General features: G+C 45.3%; 2 protein-coding genes across 7 annotated transcripts in view; one reads left to right on the top strand and one right to left on the bottom strand.

Moving 5' to 3' along the window:
- Positions 1-6862, bottom strand: part of LOC111157271 (apoptosis inducing factor mitochondria associated 1) — a 32883-nt gene extending 26021 nt beyond the window's left edge. For 2 of the 6 annotated variants that reach the window (XM_022518559.1, XM_022518556.1), the window contains exon 1: positions 6562-6736. In XM_022518559.1, coding sequence (XP_022374267.1) covers positions 6562-6667 — 106 coding nt within the window. In that variant the 5' untranslated portion in view covers positions 6668-6736. Of the gene's footprint in view, positions 1-6561 lie in introns of all 6 variants that reach the window. The other 4 variants (XM_022518560.1, XM_022518558.1, XM_022518557.1 and 1 more) reach the window with 4 other exon arrangements.
- Positions 6863-11352: 4490 nt separating this feature from the next.
- On the top strand, positions 11353-24303 carry LOC111157266 (RAB33A, member RAS oncogene family). The gene is made up of 2 exons (XM_022518547.1): positions 11353-11755; positions 20616-24303. Exons 1-2 carry the CDS (start codon positions 11498-11500, stop codon positions 21069-21071), a joined length of 714 nt encoding a protein of 237 aa, XP_022374255.1. The 5' UTR covers positions 11353-11497; the 3' UTR covers positions 21072-24303.
- Positions 24304-24808: the final 505 nt, after the last annotated feature.

The raw sequence follows: 24808 nt of genomic DNA on the forward strand, positions 1-24808 counted from the left end.
AAATAGTTAATACATGTTTATGACTAGAGGGCATTGCATTGTACACGTAGACTTACTGCCCACTGGGCTGCATGATGTTCACTTTTAAATGACTAAGAAAAAAAGTAATCAAAACTGTACAAATAATTGCAGATATCAGATTCCACACACTTTAATTGTTGGGAGTTTTTAATAGGAGTATAATTTAATGTATAATATAATTTAATGGGAGGAAATGCACAGCTTCCCAGAAAAGATAATGAAAAACAAATGGGCAGTTCATCAGAACACTTCTCTCTTCACATCCTCACCATAAATGAAGTAACCACAGAGAGATGGCTGAACAGATACAAAAAGTTAACTACAGACCACCTGGGGGCATTATAACCACCATGTAAGGGGTAATTTAAAGAGCTGGCTCAAACCTTGCACAAAATAGTAAAACCCTGCAACACAACCTAACCAGGACACAGTTCAGTCTTTCATGAAAGCTAACATATCCTGGAAGATAGAAATGCTAAAGCACAACATTTAAAAAAATTTTAAGTGGATTTATCTTTTCCAAAGAACTAAAGAATTTCTGATGATTAGAACAACTCTCACACATGGAAATGAAGGAAGGTCTCAGTACTACCTTCTCTGCTTATGATACTCCTCATGTTGATTATGACTTAGAGCAGGGGTTTGCAAACTCTTTCTGTAGAGGAGCAGATAGTAAATATTTTCAGCTTTTCAGGCCATATGGTCTCTGCTGATGTGCAAAAGCAGCCACAGACAATTTATAAATGAATGGGCACGGCTGTCTTCTAGTAAAACTTTATGGGCACCAAAATGTGGAGTTTAAATAATTTTCATGTGTCTCAAAAGTTATTTTTATTTTTTTTCACCCACTTAAAAAAATGTAAAAACCAATCTTAGCTCAAGGGGCTTGCATACAAAAGCCCATGGGTTTGGCCTATGGGCTACAATTTGCCAATCCTGATCTAGGGCAGTTCTTCTAATACTTGAACATGTATGAGTGTTTGTTAGAACACAGATGGCCAGACCCACCCGCAGAGTTTCTGAGTCAGGATATCTAGAATGGGGGCCCAAGAATTTGCATTTTTAACAGGTTCCCAGGTGATGCTTATCCTGCTTTGAGAACCAACGGTCTAGAGGTAGATTCCTGGTCTGACCAGGCATTAAAAGGTAAACAGAATAGGCAACAGAAGTAGCATTTCATATTAGAAATATGGAGCTTTCCCCCTTGCTTTCACAATTTCAGGGCACAGAAGAGTAAAAACAGGTCCAAACCAGGTCTGCAGTCTCTTACCTGAAATCCTTGGGAACATGGATATTCCAGAACTCAGAATTGTTTGGTTTTAAGTATATAGTATATACACCATACAGTAAATAACACCCAGCACAGTAAGAAGCAGCAATCCACAGTCACACACATTAATGTCTCCATGAAAAATTTCAGAGTGGGATGAACAAAAGATTACAAGGAGCCTTTCTGTCCAGTTTAGGTCAGGTTTCAGTGGCAAATGAGTTATAAAAACCTGATTTTTAGTTCTATTTTCATTTCTGAACTACAGAAAAGAGACTATAAACTTACACCCTTAGAAGTGAAAATGTATTTTTCTTTACTACTTTTATTTCTTACCTGCTTTAGAATCCTTCATCACCACATGAAAAAAAAAATGGTTTATATTTGGAAATAACAAGTCATGAAAATGAAAATGTGCAAGGATGGAGAAGCTTATCTTGATGTGGGCAAGCTTTTGATTTTCAGAAACCCATAAAATGATTAAGCACCAGAAGTAGAGACTGTCAACTTTCAGAGCTTGGTAAATGAAACTGGGTAGAAAAAAAATCCCACGTGGTTTAGTTCCATGAATTTAGTTGTGTCTCCCCCACCTCTACCCCAAGTTTATTTACTGAAAATAAGTAGTTCAAAAAATTTCTAGAAGATCCTAAATCCAGATGCAACAACTTTGTTTTAATGTAATACTAGTATGTTTATTCTGTTTTTGCTCGCTTTTCACAGATAAAACTGAGTGTAGATTTGGGAAAGTTCAGCAGTTTCTGCCTTGATTTATCAAAAAAAAAGACATTTAAAAGTAAATTAATTTTTAAAAAAGTAAATTGGTTAACATTTAAACTACTGATTGAAAAGAAATGTAATATACTATTATTATTAAGAAACCAAATTTTTTTGGGTTATGGACATTGGGGAGGGTATGTGATATGGCGAGTGCTGTGAAGTGTGTAAGCCTGGCGATTCATAGACCTGTACCCCTGGGGCAAATAATACATTATATGCTAATAAAAAATTAATAAAAAAAAGAAACTGAATTTTTACATATTTACCAAGTGACTTTAATTTTGTAAGAGGTGGTAAGTGTTATATGGATGTTTATATTCCCTGCCTCCTGCCCCCAGTTTTCTTTTACCCATAAAATTACTCCTATACCTTTCCGCCATTGCTTCAAGATTCTAGAAAACTTCGTATCATGGCTAAACATGTCTTTTCACTTGTCTTGCTTAGGTGGGAAGCCAACTCACTCCTTGACTTCTCATTACAGCACCAGTCTCTTTTAGATTCTCCTTTAGATTTTCCACAGTCAGACCACACAGAGAGGTGGCACTTTCTTCCTCACACTTGGGATTTAATTTTTTTTAATTTGACACATTTATATTATGATTGCCGTTGTAGCAATAATTAGCACCTCTATCACATAATTATCATTTCTTTTTAGTGGCTGGAATAATTAAGATCTAGTCTCTTAGGAAGTCTGACTAGAATACAGTATTGCTGTCTATATTCACTATATTGCTCAAGGATTCAATTCTTGTTATAACTGTATTGAGTGCCTAACACATAGTAGGTGTTTGCTTGATAAATATTTGTTGGGCTAATTAAGGAAGGAAGGAAACAGAAATTCCTTCCAATTCTATGATAAGGATTGCACATTTGAAGAATTCTTTGCAAAGAAGTTTAGTCAGGTCTCATTTATTTCAGGTTGCTTAATAATGAATTAGTAACCTCAAACACTAGTGACTAGCATTAGAATAGTACCTAAATTAGCAAGTTCATTTCTGTAGATTTCATAATCTCCTGGGTTTTTTCATACTCCCAGAAAGCCTTTTCCAGAAATACATCCACACAGTCGAGGCTCCGAGGATTCTCAAATAGTTAAGAGGTCCATGTGCTCTTCGGTCTTGTTTTCTGAATGTCGAACTGTTTTTGAGATGGATAAAACACAAGACAGGACAAGCCTACATGACCTGCCCACTGTAACTATGTACCTCTATAAGGAATGTAGCAACTATATCCCTATATCATCTCCCCAACTTTTCTTTAGCATCACCCTTGCTGTTATTTTATTTATTTTTTTAAAGATTTTATTTATTTATTTGACAGATAGGGATCACAAGTAGGCAGAGAGGCAGGCAGAGAGAGAGAGAGGGAAACAGGCTCCCCGCTGAGCAGACAGCCTGATGCGGGGCTCGATCCCAGGACCCTGAGACCATGACCCGAGCCAGAGGCAGAGGCTTTAACCCACTGAGCCACCCAGGCGCCCCCCTTGCTGTTATTTTAGATGAATCACAGTAGTAATAACTAGAGTGTAGTGTGAACCACTCTGAATAAAGGCACCAGAAGAAAAATGATTTAGATGACAAAAAAGCAATCTCACTGTGTTCTACAAAGTTAAATCCTTCAAAGTACTAGGGTTCAGCTACTAAGAATTTATCATGTGCCAAAGACTATCCAAGGACACAAAAACAGGACCTAATCCTTGGTCTCAGGTAACGTGCAGTATAGGAGGGGACAATGGCTGCCATTATTCTGAGTATCAGAAAAATGGGCTTAATACAAATCACTAGAGACTCAAGGTTGCTCAATCTGTTTAAGCCTTAGAACGGTATTTTCTAAACTTGCCTGATCATAAGAATTACAACAAGGGCCTGTTAAAATAAAAATTCCCAGGGCTCTTTCCAGGACATTCTCATTCAGTAGGTTTGGGGTCAGCTCTCTACTTGATTTACTGGGCCAGGTAACTTTTGGAAACATGATCTAGAAAAAAGTTACAATATGCAGCAACTCCCTTAAAATGTTAGGAAATGTCTAGAAAATACAACTTATTAACTGGATGCAGAAAAGGCTGACTTGCCACAGATTTTCTTTTGGAAAGCTTTGCCTCAGCAGAAAAAGTGGGGCTTCTAGGCTTTGGAAAAAAAGTGTCATTTGGCAGTTCCCAGGAGTCTGGATCCTTGCCCACGAGGAGTCCAGCTTCCTTTTTAGGGAGGTGAGAAGGATTCTGAGTAGAGAAAAATGTTTAAACATTTGACCCTCAGGTCAGGGGTCAGTGATCAGTTTGATCACATGGGCAGCACAATGTCTGGAAACCAAATAAAATACCACAGAACAGAAAATATCTATTACTTAACCTATCTGTTCCTCAGTGCCCAATGCAGACATAAAGTAGTCACTATCAATCCCCTTCAATCATTTCTGGAAAGAGGCAGAGCATCCAAATAAAGTAAGTAAACAAATAATAACAATTAGGTTTTAAGGCAAAAGGCAGCGTATAATGAAAATGAATCTGACAATGCTGACAGATGTGGATGAGATCATTTCAAGGTGGGTGTCAAGTTTGCTAACATCCTGACAAAGAATTAGAGATGGGAGTAGAAAAAAGAGGAGGGGAAATGGCATATAAACAAAAAGCGCCTCTCCCCTATCTATGCAAAAACATATGGCAGTTGCTACAATGTGAAAAAGAAATTAGATTATAAGCAGTTAGTAATCAAGCTACAAAACAGGGTTAATTCCCAAAAATGACAGAATCATTTCTTTTTGAATTGTAACCCCATTCCGCCCATTTCTAAAGGCATATGATGTCCAAAGGACAAAGAATAAGTGTATGCAAAGAGATGGATGGGTTATGTCAAGAAGTCAAAATATATTCTACAGCAGACTGTCTTCAAACAAAATCATGCAGTGGAAAAAACCATTTTGAGTCTGTATTTTTCAGTAGTTCTAATATCACCAACCACCTTCAAATATCTAATAAATCAAGATAACTTTAAAAATCCATACTTATTTACATAAGAACTTTTGGTTAGGCTTCAGAGCGCTGGTAAAAGTTGTGAGTTCTAATCAAAATAAGCACACAAAGTCTGAAAGGCTAGCATGGATGAAAATCTTCAGGTTACCTAAGCTTCTGTGTAAATTTCTATACAGCTTACATAGAGCATTATCATTTCAATGCATTTTCAACGCATAAAATCCATACAGATGACACCATAGATGGGGTATTAGTTTAAAAGCTAAGGCAGAGGTTTTTAAGTTCCAAGAACAATTTGTTTTAGGGTATGTCCTCAGATACACAAATTAGGAACGTTTTCTTGAAGCATAGCAACTGGAAAAACTGTTCAAATGCACATTTGCAAACACTCTAAGGGAGTATTTTCCACATTTTATTTTTTTAAAGCACCCAGAAGGTGGTTCCACATTGGAAAGGCCTCAAGGATAACTTCTGACATTGCAAATGTGAATGTCCCCAGGTGGTCATTAAAAAATAGATTTTAAAAAACCCAGCACCTCCTACAGGTGGATAATTCATTATCCCCATTAAGTTGTGCATTTTGAAAATGAGCAAGCCCAAGACATGCTCAAGATTAAGTTCATGGATATCTCATGCACAGTGGGCTAAAGGGGAATTGGACGCATTCTTAACCTTCTGAGGTCAAAATTTAGGAAGCATGTAAAGTTGTGGCAAATGGATTAGGGGCCCAGAGACTGGCAAACTATCCTTTGCTCTACCCATTAATTAGGTATGTGACCTTGGGCAAATAATTTCACCTCTCTGTGTCTCCATTTATTATCTATAAAGTGAGTGGGTTGAGCTTCACCACAAAATCCCTTCTAGCTCTAAAATCTGGTGCAACAACTTCACGGAGAGCAAATACAATGACTGCGTGCTGCAAACTGTTTCGTTGAAGCATTAAAGACCACCAAGAATTACAAGGACCAGACGTTTCTGGTTTAATTCTGGGCCGACTCTCCTGGTGTCTGGCGCACAATCGACTGACTCCTTACTTGAACTGCACTGTTTCTCTTTTACAGGGCATTCAAATCTATGGATCTCATCTGGAGTTTGGGAAGCAGAACAGGTAATATACTCATTTACAGCAGGAACTAAGACATCGGGCTTAAATGCCTTGTTTCAAGTCTCGCAATCGGTAAACGACAAAGTCTACTTGACCTCATTGCTCTAAAAAGACAGACTGGAGGTGGCCGGGAGGTGATATTGGACAATATGAGAAAGCCAACTGTTCTGTTACCCCTGAAGAGCAAACCCTACCAGGAAAAGGCCTCAAGTGGACTACTGGGTTCAAATCCCTTGAAGGTCAGGTCGGCACTGCTTGCGAAACTCATGGTCTGGATCCCGCCAATTCAGAATTCACGCGGCTGTGAGTGGGTTAAGTTTTTCCCGGGAAGGAGGCAGGGGGAAGGACTACGAGGCACAGGGAGCCTACGGAACCCAGGCCCTTGGTCTGCGAGGTTGGGGTTGCCCGGAATGGGTCAGTCACCTGGGAGCCGGTTCCGTTGCCTCGGGCCTCGGACGCACACTGTCCGCACCAAGGGTGCCAGCTTCTGCTTGAGAGCACCTGCTGCCAGGCTTCCACACCGGAACATTTCGGCAACCGGTACTCTGTACCACCTCCTTGCCTTTCTTCTCACGGACCGACAGACGGGTCAAACACCGTGGGCCCCAGCCCGTTCCACCCCCCAGGTCCCCTCACACGCACTCTACGCAGGCTCCTCCTTCCAGCTCCGGGAGGGCATTGGCCAGTTAAACTGGCCTGCTAGAGCAGGGGAAGGGGAAGCGCGGCTGGAGGCCTACTGCGCAGGCGTAATATTCAGCGCCGCATTGCGATTGGCTCTTACGGCGAGACATTTGCGCCTGCGCCTGGCTGCCGGCTGGGTTGCAAAGACCGCGGCGGGAGGTGTTAGCCAGTTTCCACGGCTTGGTAGCAGTGCTTTCCGCTGAGCGAGTTTAGAATGCTGTCCAAGGAGGGAGCCATGGGGCCTCTTTGCTTGGCGGTTGTGGCCGGTGCTGCCGCTGTGTCGAGGGCGGGAACTGATAACAACACCTTACAAAGCTTGGCCATTGTACATTTTGTTCTCCTGTTTTAGGCTACTAGGTACTAAGCCTTCCGGATTCTCTGGCTATATTCCACTTCCAGTCTTTCCATGAGGTCCAAGCCAGAACACCTGGCTTCCCAGATTTGGAAGGCACTTCCGTCTTTTGCAAATTGCTGGCACTTTCCCACCTAGCCCCTTTTTCTAGAAGTAATCATTCCTTGCTCTCTTTCCCCGTACCGTTTTTTATATTGTGCAATTCTATTCCTCGATGCTGTATCAGGGGATGCGGATAATTTCTTACTATTATGGCTTCTGTGCATGAGAGCAAGGATGCTGGCAAAAAGAATTTGTCCTTTGCAGAGAAATTCTAAGCAGGACTTTCGAGTTGTGGGAGGAGTAGGGTGAGGGGCTGAGTGTAAATAGGTGTTCTGACTCCCCCAAATGTAAGATAAGTTGGAAATATTTTTTTTTTACTCTTTGCAAAACATAAACATAGGCCTTTTTCAAAGTTTGGGGTTACATATTCATTTAGCAGATATTTAATGAGTACTTGCCACTTGGACTATACTATGAAAGGGTCTTTGGGGCATGTGGAAAGTATAGGAAGTGGTTACTAGTTGGGGAGATGACACATATTAACATTTAAACAATATGGAGTGTTTCCTAAAGTGCCAGAGCAAGAGAAAGTGTATAGGATGGAGTAGCTAAGGAAAGACTTCATGCAAGTGTTACTTGAGCTGTGTCTGGAGGGATGTATAGTAAAATTCAAATAGACAGTGGAGGAGGAGCAATGACATTTCAGATGGTGAATACATTGGGACCAAAGGCAATATTTTTAGTGGCTAAGCACCCCTTGACATTGGATCCAGTCTTGCCCAGGTTGAATCCTGGCTATCACCTGGGCAGGTCACTTAACTGTGCCTCATATTCCTCATCTACCAATCTCCTAGGGTTGTTGTTATGAAAATTAAATGAGCTAATATTTGTCAAGTATTTTAGAGGAAGCACCATGCTGTTTAAAAGGCTTAGAGGTATAAAACAAAGAAGCTCCAGCACATTTTGGGGGGATAATGGCAGAGAATACATACTAGGAAGTAGATAAGTACAGGTTAATATTCTGGGGCTAGAGCTGACCTGGCAAGAGAATTTGGTTCTAATCTTGTAGGTGATGAAGTTATTATTTTTTTTTCTGGAATAGGGGTAGAGAATGAAATCACAAGACCTCATTTTAGGAAGTTTAACTCAGGAAACAGTCTTATTTGGGTGAAAAAGATCAGGGTTCTCTTAACGTTCAGAAGTGCAGGTAATGGGTGACTTTTTACCTAGGGCTGCTTTGGGGGATAAATATTGAAAATATCAATTTCACAATAAGGTAAAATTATTTATATTAATACATTAAAGGCCTCATGGACATTGATATTTCTTGCTATTTCTAAAAGCAATAACAACAATAAACATGGAATACAAAATTAATCATATCTGTTGGTGAAAGAGGCTTTGGAAAACCCTGTCAAAATCATGATGATCAGGTGCCTATGAAAAGGGCTGGGTATATTTGAAAGACAATCATTTAGTGATGCACAATTAACACAAAGAAAAGGTGCTGTATAGCACATTTATTTTTGCAATAGGTGCAATGAGGCACTTAAAAAATCTCTTAAAAAATCTCATTAATTAAAAACTATAGTTCATCTCTTTTTTTTTGCAAAAACAATACACACACAACAAACTAACTCCAGAAATATAAGTGAAATGTCCCCAAAACCTCACCCCACAGAAGTAACAAGCTATTTTTATTATAAGGTCATGGTGCCATTTTGAGATACCATACTTCCAGAAATCAGTGTTTCTACCTTAGAGCTATAATATAAACTCTCAGACTCAGTTACAAGTTTTTGCTGGAAGTGCACATCTGATTCACATCAGATGAGATTCAATAATCTCATGTGGATGTAACATTTTTTGTATCTCTCAGAAAGTTAGCATTGATTCTGGCTATGAGTTGGCAAAGCTTCTTTCCATTCTGCCTAGTGGGTATGCCTAATTAATAGTTACCCTCCCCCCCTTTTATAACTACTCTTCTGTAGATAATGATCACCAGGAGCCTTACAAATACAGAGGAGAATGTTGCAGCAAACTGTATTTAGGTATCAGCCAATCAAAAAACCAAAATACAATGAGATTGCTAGTCACACTGTACAATAATTGGTGTTCATAATGATGACCTTGGATTACCCACTTAAGATTAAATCCTTCTTGAGATGGTTTTATTTTATTTTATTTTATTTTAAGATTTTATTTATTTATTTGACAGAGAAATCACAAGTAGGCAGAGAACCAGGCAGAGAGAGAGAGGGAGAGGCAGGCTCCCAGATGTGGGGCTCGATTCCAGGACCCTAGGATCATGACCTGAGCTGAAGGCAGAGGCTTAACCCACTGAGCCACCCAGGCACCCCTCAAGATGGTTTTAATATTGAATAGTATAATCTAGGGTTTTAGAAATGGGTGACTCACATATATTGGGAAAGATCTGTAAATATGTCTGCTAACTCAGCTAAACAGCTTATTAACTAGAAGACCCCAAGTTTTCTCAGCCATTCTGAGTAAGTTCAACTTGGCTGAGCAGTCACATTCCAATTTGCTTACAGATATATAACCGAGTCACTGAATGGTTTTTCTCATAGTGGGAAGGGAATTGGTCACGTTTGTCTCTTTGGCCGCTCAGCCTCACACACAAATAAGATGGCAGCTCATGTGCACCGCTGGAATCCCCGACTTCTGCTGGCATTAGTAAATAACCCATATGTCGGTGCTACTGACATATGTCAATATTGCCTATGAAATGTGTGAGAGGAGGGATAAAGTCTTAAAAGCTAAAAATGGGTGCATTTTATTGTATGTTAATTGTACCTCAGTAAAGTTGATTTCACAAGTAAATTCTGAACCTGAATCACCCTCAAGAGAAGGAATGCAGGTCTCCACCAAGACGTGTGATGCTTAGTAAGCTTTGGGAAGCTGCCCCCTAATATCGTAAGAAAGTTCTGTTCATTTATCATCTTCCAAGCATAATCTAGGCTTCTGGCAAATTAGACCCAACCACTTTGCTCTACACTCAGTTGCGGAGGGGTGAACCCTCCTAGGGGTTTCCAATTCTTTTAGAAACTCCACCATTCTGGAAGGTCTTATGGTTATATGGACATTATATCCTATGGGAGACACTGTGAGGTTTATGCCATGACCCAAGATCCCTCCACCTGGGTCTGTAACGGTTAGCCCCGGAAACAAGGTTCCCTTTGGCTGGCCCTGCCACCACCAGCTTCCCCCCTTCTCCTACCCCGCGTTTGGCCGTCTTCGGCGGCGGGACTTCCCTATTGGCCAGCCAAACACAACCGACTGCGACAGCCAATGGAAGCCGCTCTCCTGAACATTCAGAGGATGGGTGCTCGTGGTGTGATGAGGGGAGGTTGGCGCCTGGCACGCGCCCCCCTACATCTGGCAAGTCGGTGACAGAGACAGTAACTCCCCCTACACACGCACACCCCGTGCCCCCAGCTCCCTCCTGTCAGCTGGCGGGCCCCCACGGCCCACGGCGTGTCTTGGCAGCGCCCTCCCTGGCTCCCTAGGGCGCGCGAGTGCACCTGCTTACTCAATAAGACAGAGCATCCCTTTATCCCAGGGCTTGGGAGGGGGCCGAGGAGGCGCGGGAGGTGAAAGAGGTATCTCTGCCCCTCCCCACCCCCCGCCGAGTCGTGCCGCTTCGGGGCCGAAGTGCTCCAGAGATGCCTTAGGGTGCAGCTCTCTTTGTCTTCTCCAGCTGTGCTCGCTGCCCACTGACCCCTAGCGCTCCGAGACGTGGGGGCGGGGAGCCCGCAACCTATAAAATAAATGGGGGCAAGGAGAAAGGAAGACCTTCCCGGGGCGGCGTGTGCCGCTCTCCTCACCCCCTCCCTTCCCTCCTTAGGCTTCCTCCCTCCGGTGTGTCCCTGGGGTCCAGGCAGGGGAGGGTCTAGGCAAAGGCGCGGCGGCAGGCGCTTGGGGAGCGCCAAAGGACCGCCCGCCCGAGCGTCCTGTCGGAGGGCGCAGGCAGGAGGCGGCGGCTCGCAGCCGGCCCACTCTCCTCCATCTCTCTCCCGCTCGCCGGCTTTTGTAAGCTGCAAGGAGGGTGCGCTGACGGAGGAGGGGGGCCTGGGGAGAGAGGCACCCCCTTCACGCGCGCGCGCGCACACGTTGCCGGCGCACGCACACACGCGCGGACATACACTCACAGACACGCACACACACACACGCACAAAGCTCGCTCGCCTCGAGCGCACTAACGTGGCCGTTTTCTTTGTGTGGAGCCCTCGAGGGGGGTTGGGGCCCGGGTCCGGTCCGGGGGAGATGGCGCAGCCCATCCTGGGCCATGGGAGCCTGCAGCCCGCCTCGGCCACTGGCCTGGCGTCCCTGGAGCTCGACTCGTCGCTGGACCAGTACGTGCAAATTCGCATCTTCAAAATCATCGTGATTGGGGACTCCAACGTGGGCAAGACCTGCCTGACCTTCCGTTTCTGCGGGGGGACCTTCCCAGACAAGACTGAGGCCACCATTGGCGTGGACTTCAGGGAGAAGACAGTGGAAATCGAGGGCGAGAAGATCAAGGTGATCCAGACGGTCAGGTCCGGGAAGGGAGGGATCTGGGAGGGGGCCTCTGCTGAGGCATCGCTCTGGCGGTTGTAAACGTCCAGCGCGTGGTTGTGTCGCCGCTGGCTGAGCCCAAGACCCTGGCAGCTCCTCAGATCCCCTTTCGCCTCTCTCAGTGGCCTGGTTCCCACCTCACCCGTTTTGGTTTTTTGTTTGTGTTTTTTTTTGTTGTTGTTGTTTTTGTTTTTTAGGGCTGGCGGGAGTGGTTACACTCCTGCCCTTTGCCCCTGCCTGACATCTGCCACAGGAAAATCTTGTCTGATACCATCTTTGACCCTGAGCCAGGAGCAGTGGCACCTGTGGGCAGAGGGAGGCATGAGGCATCTCTTGGTTCTGGTCTGTGGGATGGATCCCAAAGCACTTTACACATCCTGAGGTCTCTTCTACCTCTTGGGTGCGAATGGGCTGCAAGAACATACTTGGGCTTAGCCCTGAGGCATTAGAGAGGGGGAAAAGACAGAAATCCGTAGTGAATGAGAACCCCTTTATTTCAAAATAGAGCCCTGCATAACACCACCAGCCCCGCATAACAAACTTGTTCTCTTGGAGCAGTCTCTCTCCAATGATATCTTCATTTGTCTGTGATACCTAATGAATGAACTGCTTCATTACTCATTCTGTTGGTATTGTCTTCAGCAGGCCTTTGTAAAAATGCAGAGCAACTTATCTGGAGGCCAAGGAAAAGTGTCTTGCTCCTCCCCCCTCATTAGTTTATTTATCAAGTAGGCTAAGTACAGATATTCTTATCTGACCACTTATGCTCACTTTAGTTCAGGAAAGGTAGAAACCCGATAGGACAGAAATAGTTCAATATGCAGAAATATTTCTATGTGCAGAAGGAGGACATGGCAAGGGCAGCTTCCTGTGACAGGAAAGCACAGGGGGCAGGATGATGGGCAGGAATGTACCTCAAAAGGCATTGGGTACTAAAGGCCATCTCCCCTAGGCCCACAGCTGGGCTTTTCTCAAGGCTATGGTCTGACCCTGTCAGGTGAAGGTCAGTCCCTCCTGCTGGTCAAAGAGCCCAAGTGACCCCAAGACCCCTCTTCTGGGTGATGTGGAGAGAAGGGCTGAGTAGTATTAGGGAGAAGGATGAAACCCTCTGAACTGTACATAGCTCTGGATTCCTTGATTATTAAAATGAATATGTTTTATTTTATTATTATTATTTCTTGAATGAATGTGTTTTAAAATGGCTTCAGAGACTGGGCCAAGGCACTAGACGTCAGGAAGATGGGCAGCTCAGTCCTGGTAAGGGAGAGCTCTGGAGAACAAGTGAGTCCTAGGGTCAGGAAAATAGGGCACTGTTTTGAGATAGTGACCTTTTTGTCCCTTGCATTTTGAGGGGAATTGCTACATTTCCTTTCTAAGTCAAAAGTAGCTATCTGTCTCTATCCTTTCCTAGGGCTCATCTGTTGAGGTTTACTTCGTTTGGACTTTCTGTGGTGTGTCTAACTTCTTTCATGCAAGGTTCTAAGATTCTGGAATTTCTAAAACATGCCTTTTTTAAAAATCCAAAGTGGGAATATACTTATGGATGTGCTCTTAAACCCTCAAAGACCTTAACACTTAATGCTATTGCTTGCTTAAAATCAAGTGTCCCATTGAGGCAAAGAGTTTTCTGGATTTAAAAGAGGGGAAATAAGTCTACCTGAAATTCATATGGCAGAAAAAGGAAGTGTTTGGGAGTTTGGGGGAGGGAGGGAGGAGAGAAGATGGGAGGAGAGGAGAGGAGAGGAGAGGAGAGGAGAGGAGAGGAGAGGAGAGGAGGAAGCCTGAAAGTGGGAAATGGGAGGGAAAAACAAGTGGAAGAGGGCCACTGCCCAGTGGCCTTGGAGAGATTTTTAAGACTCCTTCCCTTCTAACACCCCAGTATTTAGTGAAACTGGATTTCACAGTCTTGGCCAAAGATTCCAGGCTTTTTCCCAGAGGGCAGAGCCTGTGACGGTGTGACTCACCAGAAACAGAGCTCAGCACAACACCATGTGCCCATAAGTGCTTAATACAGGCTTTTTTGGGAAGATGATATTTCAAGAGGGCAGAGCCTTGTGACACTGCTCACAGAGGAGCCCTCCGAGTGCAGATTCTGAAGAAGCTCAGGGTACGGGCGGGGGCGGAGACTGGGTGACCCTGTCCCCTGTGAAGCTGTTGCAGCCGGGGCCCAAGGCAGCCGGTGAGAGCAGCATGTCCGTGGGAAGATGGCAGAGCGCAGCAGCTAGCACATGATCTAGAAAGGAGGAGATTTTGCCCCACACTCTGGCTGGCTTGGAGTTTTTCAGGGAACAAATGCTAAACCCCTGCTAGGAGGTGACTGTTAAAGCCTTTCCCATTTGGGGGAGGGAGAGAAGTGCAGTGTGACAGGCTGAAGTTGCCCTAGACCATAGCCAGAGATAAGAGGCTGGGAGGCCGCAAGTGCCAGCATCCACAGGCGAATGGTGGAGAGGTCTCTGCTGGCTCTTCCTTCGGCCCAGGAGTGGGGTGTGGCCTCTACTGGGCTGTCTCCCCAGGTCCCAACCTGTGCAGGGGGATGGATGACTGAGTTATCAGATTGGGGGCTGCTCTCATAATTACCAGAGCCATTTTTAGGGCTTCAAAGCCCCATTTGGTGTCTCCAGTCCATGGATCCCCGCCCCCTTTTGATCACAATATTTATAATCCAGTGTTTCCTGGTTAACATGAACATCCAGGAAAGCTTCCAATGAGTACATAATAATAGTAATAATAATAATAACAACAACTGCTATTTATTTACTAAACCAAGAGCCCCAGCTAGGCGCTTTGCATGAACTAATTTGATCTTCACAGATGCCTTATGCAAATCAGACTATTATTATCATTCCTATTTTATAGATGCGGAGACCAAATGTAGGTTAAATACCTTGCCTAAAAGGGCCTGGATCGGAGCTCCAGTCTTTGACCACTGAGCCCAAGCACTTCTCTGTCTCACTACCCTGCTTTCCCTGGGACAGGGTCAGGATTTCTACATGGATTCAGAGCCCGTGTTCTTTACTACTGCCCTCTGCTCTGGGGGTGATCTCTGACCCAGGGCAGTGTGCTCAGCGGGGGGTGGCAGGCGGGGCAGCCAGCCTTGTGGGCTCTTGTAGGCCAGGGGCCCAGGGTTATAGCCCTAGAACTGAGGAGCCTTCAAGACGTCTCCTTCAGCTCCACCCCAGATACCGAATTGAGTGCCTGGGTTTTACTTTTTGCACCTTGACTGTCTCCCTTTGCATGTGGAGAATCAGAGAATGTCCAGAGATGGAAGAGACCTTAAAGAATCTCTAATCCAATGTCCTCACTTAACAGATAGGAAACTGAGGCTCAGAGAGGGAAAGTGACTTGCCCAAGATCACACAGGGACAGGCCTACTACTCAGGTCTCCCCATTCCCTGGCCAGTGCTCTTCTCTCGCAATTTGGGCTAGTCCCATGGTGTGCCCAACCCATGCAGTTACCTGTGACAGGAACACAGAGGGGCATGATGTAGGAAAGATCACAGACAGCTCTTCCTGACAGCCTAGGAAGTGTGGAGGCATTCCTTGACCCCTAAGGAAGAGTGGAGCTTCCTTTACTGACATGATATGTCCATCTCCTACAGGTTTACCTCCATCATGCTGAGCTTGCCTCCGCCTAAAAGCACTGGAAAATGCCAAATAGGAGTGTGTGTGGGATGGAATGGGGAGGTAAGAGAGGGGAGGCTCAGAACTAATTTTGAGCCATTCTTTGTAAATTCTCATGGAATTTACCCTTGCTTCTGGCTAGTTTGCCCCCCCCCACCCAACAGCTAGGCACCCCCTCTGCCCTAGCCCTCCAGACCAGGCAAACTGCATGTAGCCATGGCCGTGGGCAGGTGCTACCCAGGACTGCGGACTCTTCTTCTGCTGAGCACTTGGACCAACACCTTCCCGTGTTACATTACTGAGCGGACAGAGGCTGAGCTAAGTGTTCCCTCAGAAGCTGCCTGCAGTCAGAATGACATCATGTCTTCCTTAGGGCTTCTGAACTTCCATCTTCTGGCAGTTGACTTAATGGCTAATTATCTATCAGTGCGTGTTTTTCTGTCTGCCTTGCTGCCTCTCCTTCTGCGCGTGAGTTTCTCTTTGTCTCTCTCCTCCTTTGCCATTCTCTGTGTCAGTCTCTTGTGTGAATGGGTGTGTATCTTAGATGCAGATGGGACAGTCCAGCTAGTTCAAAAAAAGATTTGTTTTAGACTTTTCTCATCATCCACTCAGGCATCCTCCAAAGGTTACAGATGTATTTGTCTCCCTTTTTCTACTTCTACCCTCCCCCACCAGCCTCCAACAAAAGGACATTCATGCCTCATCTATAGAAAGATACCAGATATGTTCCCCAGGGAAAAGAAATACCCATGTCAGCTAAGAGCACGTGCAGGGGTGGGGGACTTGCTGAAACTTGCTCAGGCAGCGATAACCCCAGGAAAATGGTTTAAAAGGCTAGATTTATCTTTGGCAGCTCCCCACACTGCGCCCCTCGACCCTCCTCCAACACCCCTGTCACTTTGGGCCTGCCCCCAACCACCCATGGCATGTTGCTAGCATTACTCTCTTCTCCCCCTCCCAAGTGGCTGCCTTTGCTTTGGCTCTAGCCAGTCATCAAGAAACCAAACTTCCTGTGCTTTCCAGGAGGAGAACAGTGGATCCAAGGACTGGTGCCACTAGGATGGCCAATGGGTCTTCTGAGACAATGGCAACAACTGGCACTTGCAGAACACTTGTATTTGGCAAACGCTCTTTCTTGTGTGTTGATTTGCCTAGTCATTTACTCCACTACTAAGTAAAGGAGGTGGAAACCAGGTCTCTCAATTCCAAGGCTACTGCTGCTGCATTTCCCATAGCACCTGCTCAATTAGTTGTCAGACCAGACTTGGTTTTGGGCCAGGGAGGAAGGGAGAATGTGTATTAGGCATTGTGTCTTGTACTTACAAGAAACACTAATCCTTACAGCATCTCCACAAGACTGCTGAGGTTATCCTCAGTTTGCAAGGGAGGACACTGAAGATAGAGTAACTTGACTAAGGACACTTGACTAGTAATAGCACGAGACTGTGCTGAGGTTTGTGCCCAAGTTGGTTTTCCTCCACTACGCCCCCACTAGGCCTTGGAGAGGACAGAAGATGGGGAGCAGTGTGTGGCTAAGGGGCAGTCAGCACCCCTGGCTACTGTGCGGACACAGTGCCCACAGGAAAGGAAGAATGGACGAGAGGAGTACCCCCTGGGAAGCATAAGGAGATGTTTTCACTGTCTGGCAGGGATGGGAGGTTTGGGAGGATGCTAAGAACGGGGACACCAAATCCCCAAACAAAATGAGGTCATTTGTGTGCAGCCATTTGGCTGTTGTGCTCTCCCTTTGTGATTGATGGTTCTGAGGCCACACCATCCATTCCGATTTTCTGCTGTGAGCAGCCTGCTAACTGGCTCACTGCTGGCCATAGACAGGGGTGCAGAGAACTTTAGGGTGGGGTTTACAAGGAGGTGGAGTGGGAGCAGTGCTACAGTTTAAATTCTGAGCCTCCAAACGAAAGCTTCAGGGCTCCCCATGGCATTGGAAAGGTGAGGGAGGTCTATAGCAGAAAGGGTCTTCCCCGCAGCTCCGGCAGTTTGGATGGGGTATACAATTCTGGAGCCAAAGAAAAGCCAAACAGCCAACCTACTCAGCCCCAAACACCTCACACACGCCCACCCGTGTTCCTGCTAGTGGCAGGTATTTTTAGAGTTCTGAGCTCATGGTGTTAAAGCATCTGCCACATGCCTGAGGGCTGGTCGGGATTCAGCCTTACTCAGAGGCAGGAGTTAGGACTACTGGAGGGTGGGGGTGGGGCTCAGGAGCCAAGCGGTAATGATATTCTTGTGCTATACCCGCGCTCTTCCCACTGACCTCTATTCCTTTCCTGGCCCGCTATCCCTTTCTCCCTGCTCAGAGCACTGGCAAGGTGGAAGAAATGAAATCTTTTCTGTCTCTGCTTTCTGACGCAAATCAGTGTTCAGGGACCTGTTTTTCTGCTTAACCAAACTCGAATGTTCTCTCTGAAATCACCTTGGCAGATATGTAGTTTTGGTGGCTCAGGCCAGTACTGCTTTTTGATGATGATTATGATGAGGATGACGATGATGATGATGGTGACGGCAACGATGGTGACAAGTGATCTGATGCAGAAAAACAACTGCTTACAAGTTTGGGTGGAGAAATGCCAAGAGCACTGATGAAATAACTAGAGAACAAATAATATATTCTAAGTGGTGTGTTACTGGGGTGCCAGGGTGGCTCAGTCGGTTAAGCATCAGCCTTTGGCTCAGGTCCTGGGATTGAGGCCTGTGTCAGGCTCCCTGCTCAGCAGAGAGCCTGCTTCTCCCTTTCCCCCACCTCTCCCTCCTGCTTGTTCTCTCCCCCTCCCCAGTAAATAAATAAAATCTTTAAAAAAATAAATGGTGTGGTACAGACTCAAAGTGCAATAGAAAGTTTTAAGAAAAGAAAATTAAAGAGAAGTTGGAGAAAAGTGGAGTTTTAGGAAGAAGGCAGATGTGAGCTGAGCCTTGAAGGATGAGTGAGACGCAGGGCAATGAGGCAGTGCCCAGTTTCTGCTGGGGAAGGACAGACTAGCACGAGGGAATGAACTGGGTGTAGCCCAACAGTCCGAAACCAGGCTGGATGGGGCCAAATTATGACAGAGATTTTTCCATTTGATGCCACATGCAGAAGAGGGCTGTCATGGTTTCCTGAAGAGGGGGATGTCATGCTTATAGGAGCAGGGTTTTAGGAAGGCTAGTTTGGAAGCAGTATGTAGGAAGCACTGGAGTGGAGACTTCTAGAATCCAAAAGACTCTACAGTAGTCCAGCAGTGAGGAGAGGACGGTCTGGCCTAGGGACATGAAAATCAAAATAGAATGGGAGAATTTGATAATCATGCCAAAGGAATGTGGCAGTCATGTCCCTAGAGGAGAAGAAGGGGAGCCTGGACAATGAAAACTGGTGTTCAAAATGATGAGGACTCTGGGGCCCTGTAAGATCTTCATTCAGCAAAGAGATTCAATTATATTTACCAGATACTGACTGACTGACTGCTAACTCCAAATAAAGGCTATACTTGGTTTTAAGAGCTGTAGTAGTCAATTAGTGACCATAACCCAATTCTCTTTAATAACTGAAAATTATATAGGGCCTTGGGACCATCATTCTGAGTATGAATTTCTCTTGTCCAAGACTTTGGATGTATAAAGGGAAATAGATGGGGCTGAATGTGTGTCGATTTGAGGGTATCCCTTGGGAGTTATATCTTTGGAAACTTTGTTCCTGATATCAGCATTTTTCCTTCATAATTTGGCCTTCATCCCAAAAGCTGAGAGGCAGAAGAAAAATCCAGTGAACTAAATTACCTTTTATATACCAAACAATAAGCTAAAATAAGCTAAGAGGTGAGATTTTTAACACTAACTTTAAAAAGTCATGCAAAAACCGCAAGACAAAGTGATATATGTTTTTAGTAGAAAATTTGGAAAATACAAAAAAAAAGACCATTTATCACCCATGGCCCATAAATAACCATTAATCTCCTGGTAAGTATACTTCCAGTCTTTCCTAGGCATATGTCTATATTTAATATTTTTCTGAAAAACTGGAACCATAGTACATGAAAACTTTGTATCCTGCTTTTTTCATTCCTGATATTTTATGAAAATTTCCACCATTTATTCCTTGAAAACATCATTTTTAATGTCTGCATAATGGTCCATTGTATAGATATGTACATACACTTTAGCTATTCTCTTACTGAGCTTTTAGATTATTTCCTGTTTTTTAAAAAGTATATATAATACTACAGTTAAGACTTTTGTACAGAATTTTGACATCTCTGCTATTTTATTTAGATATCTGGAAGTGAGATTATTGGCTTGAAGAATTTTGAGTATTTTTAAGGTTCTGGATAATATTGCCAAATTGCCCTCCAGAAAAGTTCACCAATTTACACTCATTTTTCAAATAAAAGCCTTAAGATTTTTTAAAAAAAACATTTATTTATTTATTTATTTGACACATACAGAGAGAATACAAGCTGGGGGAGAAGCAGGGTCCCGCTGAGCAAGGAGCCTGACATAGGGCTCAATTCCAGGGCCCTGGGATCATGACCTGAGCCAAAAGCAGATGCTTAACCAACTGAGCCACCCAGGCGCCCTAAGATTTTTTGACTCAAGATTTTCAACTAGAACGATCTATCTATCTATCTATCTATCTATCTATTTATTTATTTATTTGACAGAGAGAGATCACAAGTAGGCAGAGAGGCAGGCAGAGAGAGAGGGGGGAAGCGGGCTTCCTGCTGAGCAGAGAGCCCGATGCAGGGCTCGAGCCCAGGACCCTGGGATCATGACATGAGCTAAAGGCAGAGGCTTTAACCCACTGAGCCACCCAGGCGCCCCTCAACTAGAACTTTTAAGAAAAATTTTATAAACCCTGAGAGAAACTTCTCTCTACACTTTGATATGTCTACTCTGCCAGTCTGTGTCAGGGCTTCTCACCACATTTTTGTTTTTTAAAGATTTTTATTTGTCAGAGAGAGAGAGAGAACGAGCAAGTGCATCAAGCAGGGGGAGCAGCAGGCAGAGGGAGAAGCAGCCTCCCTGCTGAGCAAGGAGCCCAACTCCAGATTCATCCCAGGACTCTGGGATCAAGACCTGAGCTGAAGGCAGACACAACTGACTGAGCCACTCAGGCGTCCCTCTTACCACGTTTAAGATAACAGAATCGAGTTTTCTTCTATGTATTCTTGTTTTCTTTACTGACTCCACATATGGGTTTTGTATCTTCCAGGTTCAGGTGTGGGACACAGCAGGTCAGGAACGCTTCCGCAAAAGCATGGTCGAGCATTACTACCGCAATGTGCATGCAGTGGTCTTCGTCTATGACGTCACCAAGATGACATCCTTCACCAACCTCAAGATGTGGATCCAAGAATGCAATGGGCATGCTGTGCCCCCACTAGTCCCCAAAGTGCTTGTGGGCAACAAGTGTGACTTGAGGGAACAGATCCAGGTGCCCTCCAACTTAGCCCTGAAATTTGCCGATGCCCACAACATGCTCTTGTTTGAGACTTCGGCCAAGGACCCCAAAGAGAGCCAGAACGTGGAGTCAATTTTCATGTGCCTGGCTTGCCGATTAAAGGCTCAGAAATCCCTGCTCTATCGTGATGCTGAGAGGCAGCAGGGGAAGGTGCAGAAACTGGAGTTCCCACAGGAAGCTAACAGTAAGACTTCCTGTCCCTGTTGAAACCAAATGGTGTAAATACAAGATCCATTATTACTGGAGTTTTTTCTTTCCCTTTTTTTCCGTGCCCGCCTAACGCTGACACCTGCTTGTTTCCATACAAATTGATATTAAAATAAAATTTGTATAGATTATCACATGCCTTCATGTCTTGCTTTCCTCCAGGAAGACATTTCTGACTGTGCTGAGTAGAAGAGCAGCCCGCCCTCCTAGAGCGGTACACTTGGCCAAGGCACACTCCCTACCAGCCTTCTATGCCACCTGAATCATTTGAGTCACTTCTTCAGGACTAATTCGCTCTGTCACTCAGTGTTATCAGTGGGCAAAAACACCCAGAGGGGGTGGGATACAGGCCAGATATGTTTTTCTATGGTGCCCATGGAAGTGGAGGATAGAGAAGTCTTGAAAGGAGATGTTGACTCATAAATATTTCCTAGGTTGCCTGGATGTCAAGAGTAGGTGGCTCTCTCCTTATCTCCCAAAGCTTAAAAATAAAAAGTATAGATTTCCCAAGGGGCTCAGTTGCTTCCAAAGTAGTTAAATCCTGCTTCCCATATTTTACCACACAGTCTCTGACACCCGGAGTGGTATTTCTTGAAGAGGGCAGGGCTCAAGCCAACAATCTGTTATGTCCCCAGATCCGTGCTGGGTGCTATGGAGGAAACAGCAAGAAAAGGATTTGTCCCCTATGTTCAAAAACCCTCTGATCTTGTGGGAAAAGACACGAACTACTTGTGAACAAAAATTAGACAATGACCTCACCAAATTCAAGTCTGTGCTCTGGGAATTGAGAGCGTTATGTACTCAACATTAGGAAGGAGTCACTGAAAAATAACTGACCTTATTTTGTATATTGAGTAAAATGTTACATTTGGATTGGTAAAGAGGAGGGGACTGGGACAAAGTGGCTTTGGGGGTTGAGTGAAAGAACAAGAGCTGAGCAGCCGTAGTGGGGAGCTAAGGATGAGGAAGCCTACACAAGATGCAGGACAGTTTGTTGCTCTTTGAGTCACTGGGAGTTTTTGGTGGCTTTCCAGCAGGAGTCCTGTAGGTTATTTCGAAAATGTCTGGTCCTATGGATGTGAAAGCCCCTTGTCCAATTGTTAAAGCAACTAAGAGTGGCTATGAAGGCATAGCTACCATAGCCCCAGGTAGACTTCGCTGTTTCAGGGGTGCTCCGTAAGGCTCCTCTCTTGTCAGAAGCCCACAGAAAGAGGGTCCCAGGCTGACAGCCCCCAAGCACTTTCCTCTGGTAGGTGAATTCAGATCTGTCTCCCGTCCTCCTCCCCGTCAGCCCAGTGAAAGTTCATACATACCAGATGCGCTTCCCACCCAAACAAGTAGCCTGCCTGGTCTTGCCTAGTTGTCCCTACAATGCTCTTCCTCCAGAGGTGGCTAACTCCCCACCCCATCTCCATCCCAGTCCCCACCTGGCCTCAGGCTAAGCCCCCAGTCTGGTTTTCATCACTTGGCTTCTGCCTGGATCCATCTTTGGAGCCTGCCTTGTACCCTGGTTAGGGCTGTGTTTTCTTACTAGTTGTCCCTACCCAATGCCCTACCCTGAAATCTCACCCAACGGGCTGGGATCCTGTTGTCTGTTGGTGAACTGCCTGCCGAAAACCCTGTTGCTATGCTTCTCCCCAACAGAACCTTGGGTCTTGTCTCAGACTTCAGATACTGGCTCCTTACCCAGGACCGCTCTTGTGGTGTCTTTTTGGCTCCTGACTTGGCTGCAGGGCCGGGCCATCTTTCAGTGGCCGCAGGTACACCTGTCCATTCTAGTGGGTTGACATTTCAGTCCGGGTCCTGACCTGTGTTGGTCAAGGACCTTCTTTGCTGTAACAGGGACAAATAACATTCCGAGTCCTCTAACCAGGATTGCCTCTTCTAGACCTGAATTGCCTCTGACACCTTTTAGGCATTCAACAAACATGTATTGAGCATCTACTATAAGCCAGTGTGCTAAGCCCTTGGGATATGTAGATGAACAATATAAAATCCTGCTCTCATAAAGGAGGTAGATACTAAAAAAGAAATGAGATCCACAATGAGAGAATTTGAGAGTAATAAGGAGTCTGAGGGCCATAAAATAGGGTAAATGGAAAGGAAGTGAGGAAGTGGGTGGGAGGGCAATGTATTAGACAAAGTGAACACAAAAGATACCTTTGAAGTGATAATGTTTGAGCTGAGACCCAAATGAAGAAAAGCAACCAGGAATGAGGTCAGAAAGAGAACCCTAAGCGGAGGAAAGAGCAAATGCCAAGGCCCTGAGGCAGAAGTGAGGTTGGCATGTTTGAGGAACAGCAAAGAGTCTAGTGTGAGCAAGGGGGGAAATATGGGAGGAGAGGTTGAGAAGTAGGTAAGGCCGGATCTATTGGCTGGGATTTTATTTAAGTGCAGTGGGAAGCCAGTGGAAAGTTTTAGCATAATCTAGACCCAATAACCTTTGCAAAGATTCAGCAGGCTTGCTGACCAGCAAGAAAGAGGGAAAAGGCTCTACTTTTCTGGGCTCCTCTGAGAGGAATAGACACCCTTCGTCTGTAACTCCTGACTGTGCACCTCAGGGCTGTCGTTTCCATGCTGGCTGGCCCCCATCTTAAAAAACCAGACTCTGAACTTTCCCGAGACTATCATCTTTTGGTCCTGCCAAGGCTCTGGTAATTTTGCTGTGACTAGGAGGCACTCACCGATCCTACCTGGCTCTGTCCTCTGAGCCTCACCTACGTGATCCTGCCCTTTCCTGCAGTAATGACTGTGCTCTCCCCCAGGTACCTGGGAACAGAGAATCCTGAGAATCTCTAGGCTTCACCCAGTCTCTTAGCCCTAGAATTTTCTGCTGGCATCAGCAGGGTGCACAATGGTGCTCAGGCCTCCATCAGATTGAGCAAAAGGATTTGGGAATGGGCTGTTCCCAGAATGCAACCAGAGGGAGGGGACTCAGGAGGCCAGAGAACCATGACACCCTTGTTGTCGTGAGGGTGATGAGAAGCAGAAAAAATCAAGTGAAGTGAGGTACTTCCAGGCCTCGCATTCAGCCTCATTATGTCTCTGGAATGATCCATGACGGCCAGGATGTCTCCTGTACAGCTCTTCTTTACTTTTCGGAGCTATGCCCTTGAGTCTTCACCTGTGTAACAGAGACAGGACCCAGAGTAATAACGACCAACATTTGAATGCCTATTGTATGCTGGGCCCTGTGCTAAAACACTACGTTCCTTCACTAGCTCATTTAATGCTCCCTCGACCCTATGAGGTGGGGATAATGATTTCCTTTTTACATATATGAATATAGATGTGCTGACAGATTTAGTGACTTGTCCGATATAGTAAGAGTGGCAAAGTGAGATCTGTCTTACTTAAGTCTAGGTTCTTTCTATGATATTATACTATCTTTCTAGCCAGTTCCAAGCTCCAGAATCCTTGCAGGGATTGTGGGTTCACTCTAGCTGGTCCCACTGACCCATGGGGGTTTGGCAAGCAAGTCATTCAATATCCAGGAGGGAACATTCCTCCTTGAATGGGATGCCCCGACCAGGTCTCTGCAAGAAGCCCAAGTGGCTGGCGGAATTGTCAGCTCTGAGCCAAAGAAGTCCCAAGATAGCCCTGCCTTGGACAAGAGCTGGGAACCACACAGATAGCTGGATTCTGCTGCTCAGCCTTTGGGGCTGCAGGGTATCGTCACTGGTCCCCTACCCCCAAAACTATCCCTCTCCCAGTATCTGTGCATTTGCTCAGGCCCC

This window comes from Enhydra lutris, unplaced genomic scaffold (assembly GCF_002288905.1).
Source record: "Enhydra lutris kenyoni isolate GAN:26980312 unplaced genomic scaffold, ASM228890v2 scaffoldscaffold53, whole genome shotgun sequence".
Classification (NCBI taxonomy): domain Eukaryota; kingdom Metazoa; phylum Chordata; class Mammalia; order Carnivora; family Mustelidae; genus Enhydra; species Enhydra lutris.

What these genes read in the sequence shown, in the direction of transcription:
- LOC111157266 (XM_022518547.1), top strand. Translation starts at nt 11,498, where the DNA reads ATGGCGCAGCCCATCCTGGGCCATGGGAGCCTGCAGCCCGCCTCGGCC. An exon ending in TCGAGGGCGAGAAGATCAAG is followed by an intron (nt 11,756 to 20,615) that starts GTGATCCAGACG and finishes TGTATCTTCCAG; the next exon opens with GTTCAGGTGTGGGACACAGC.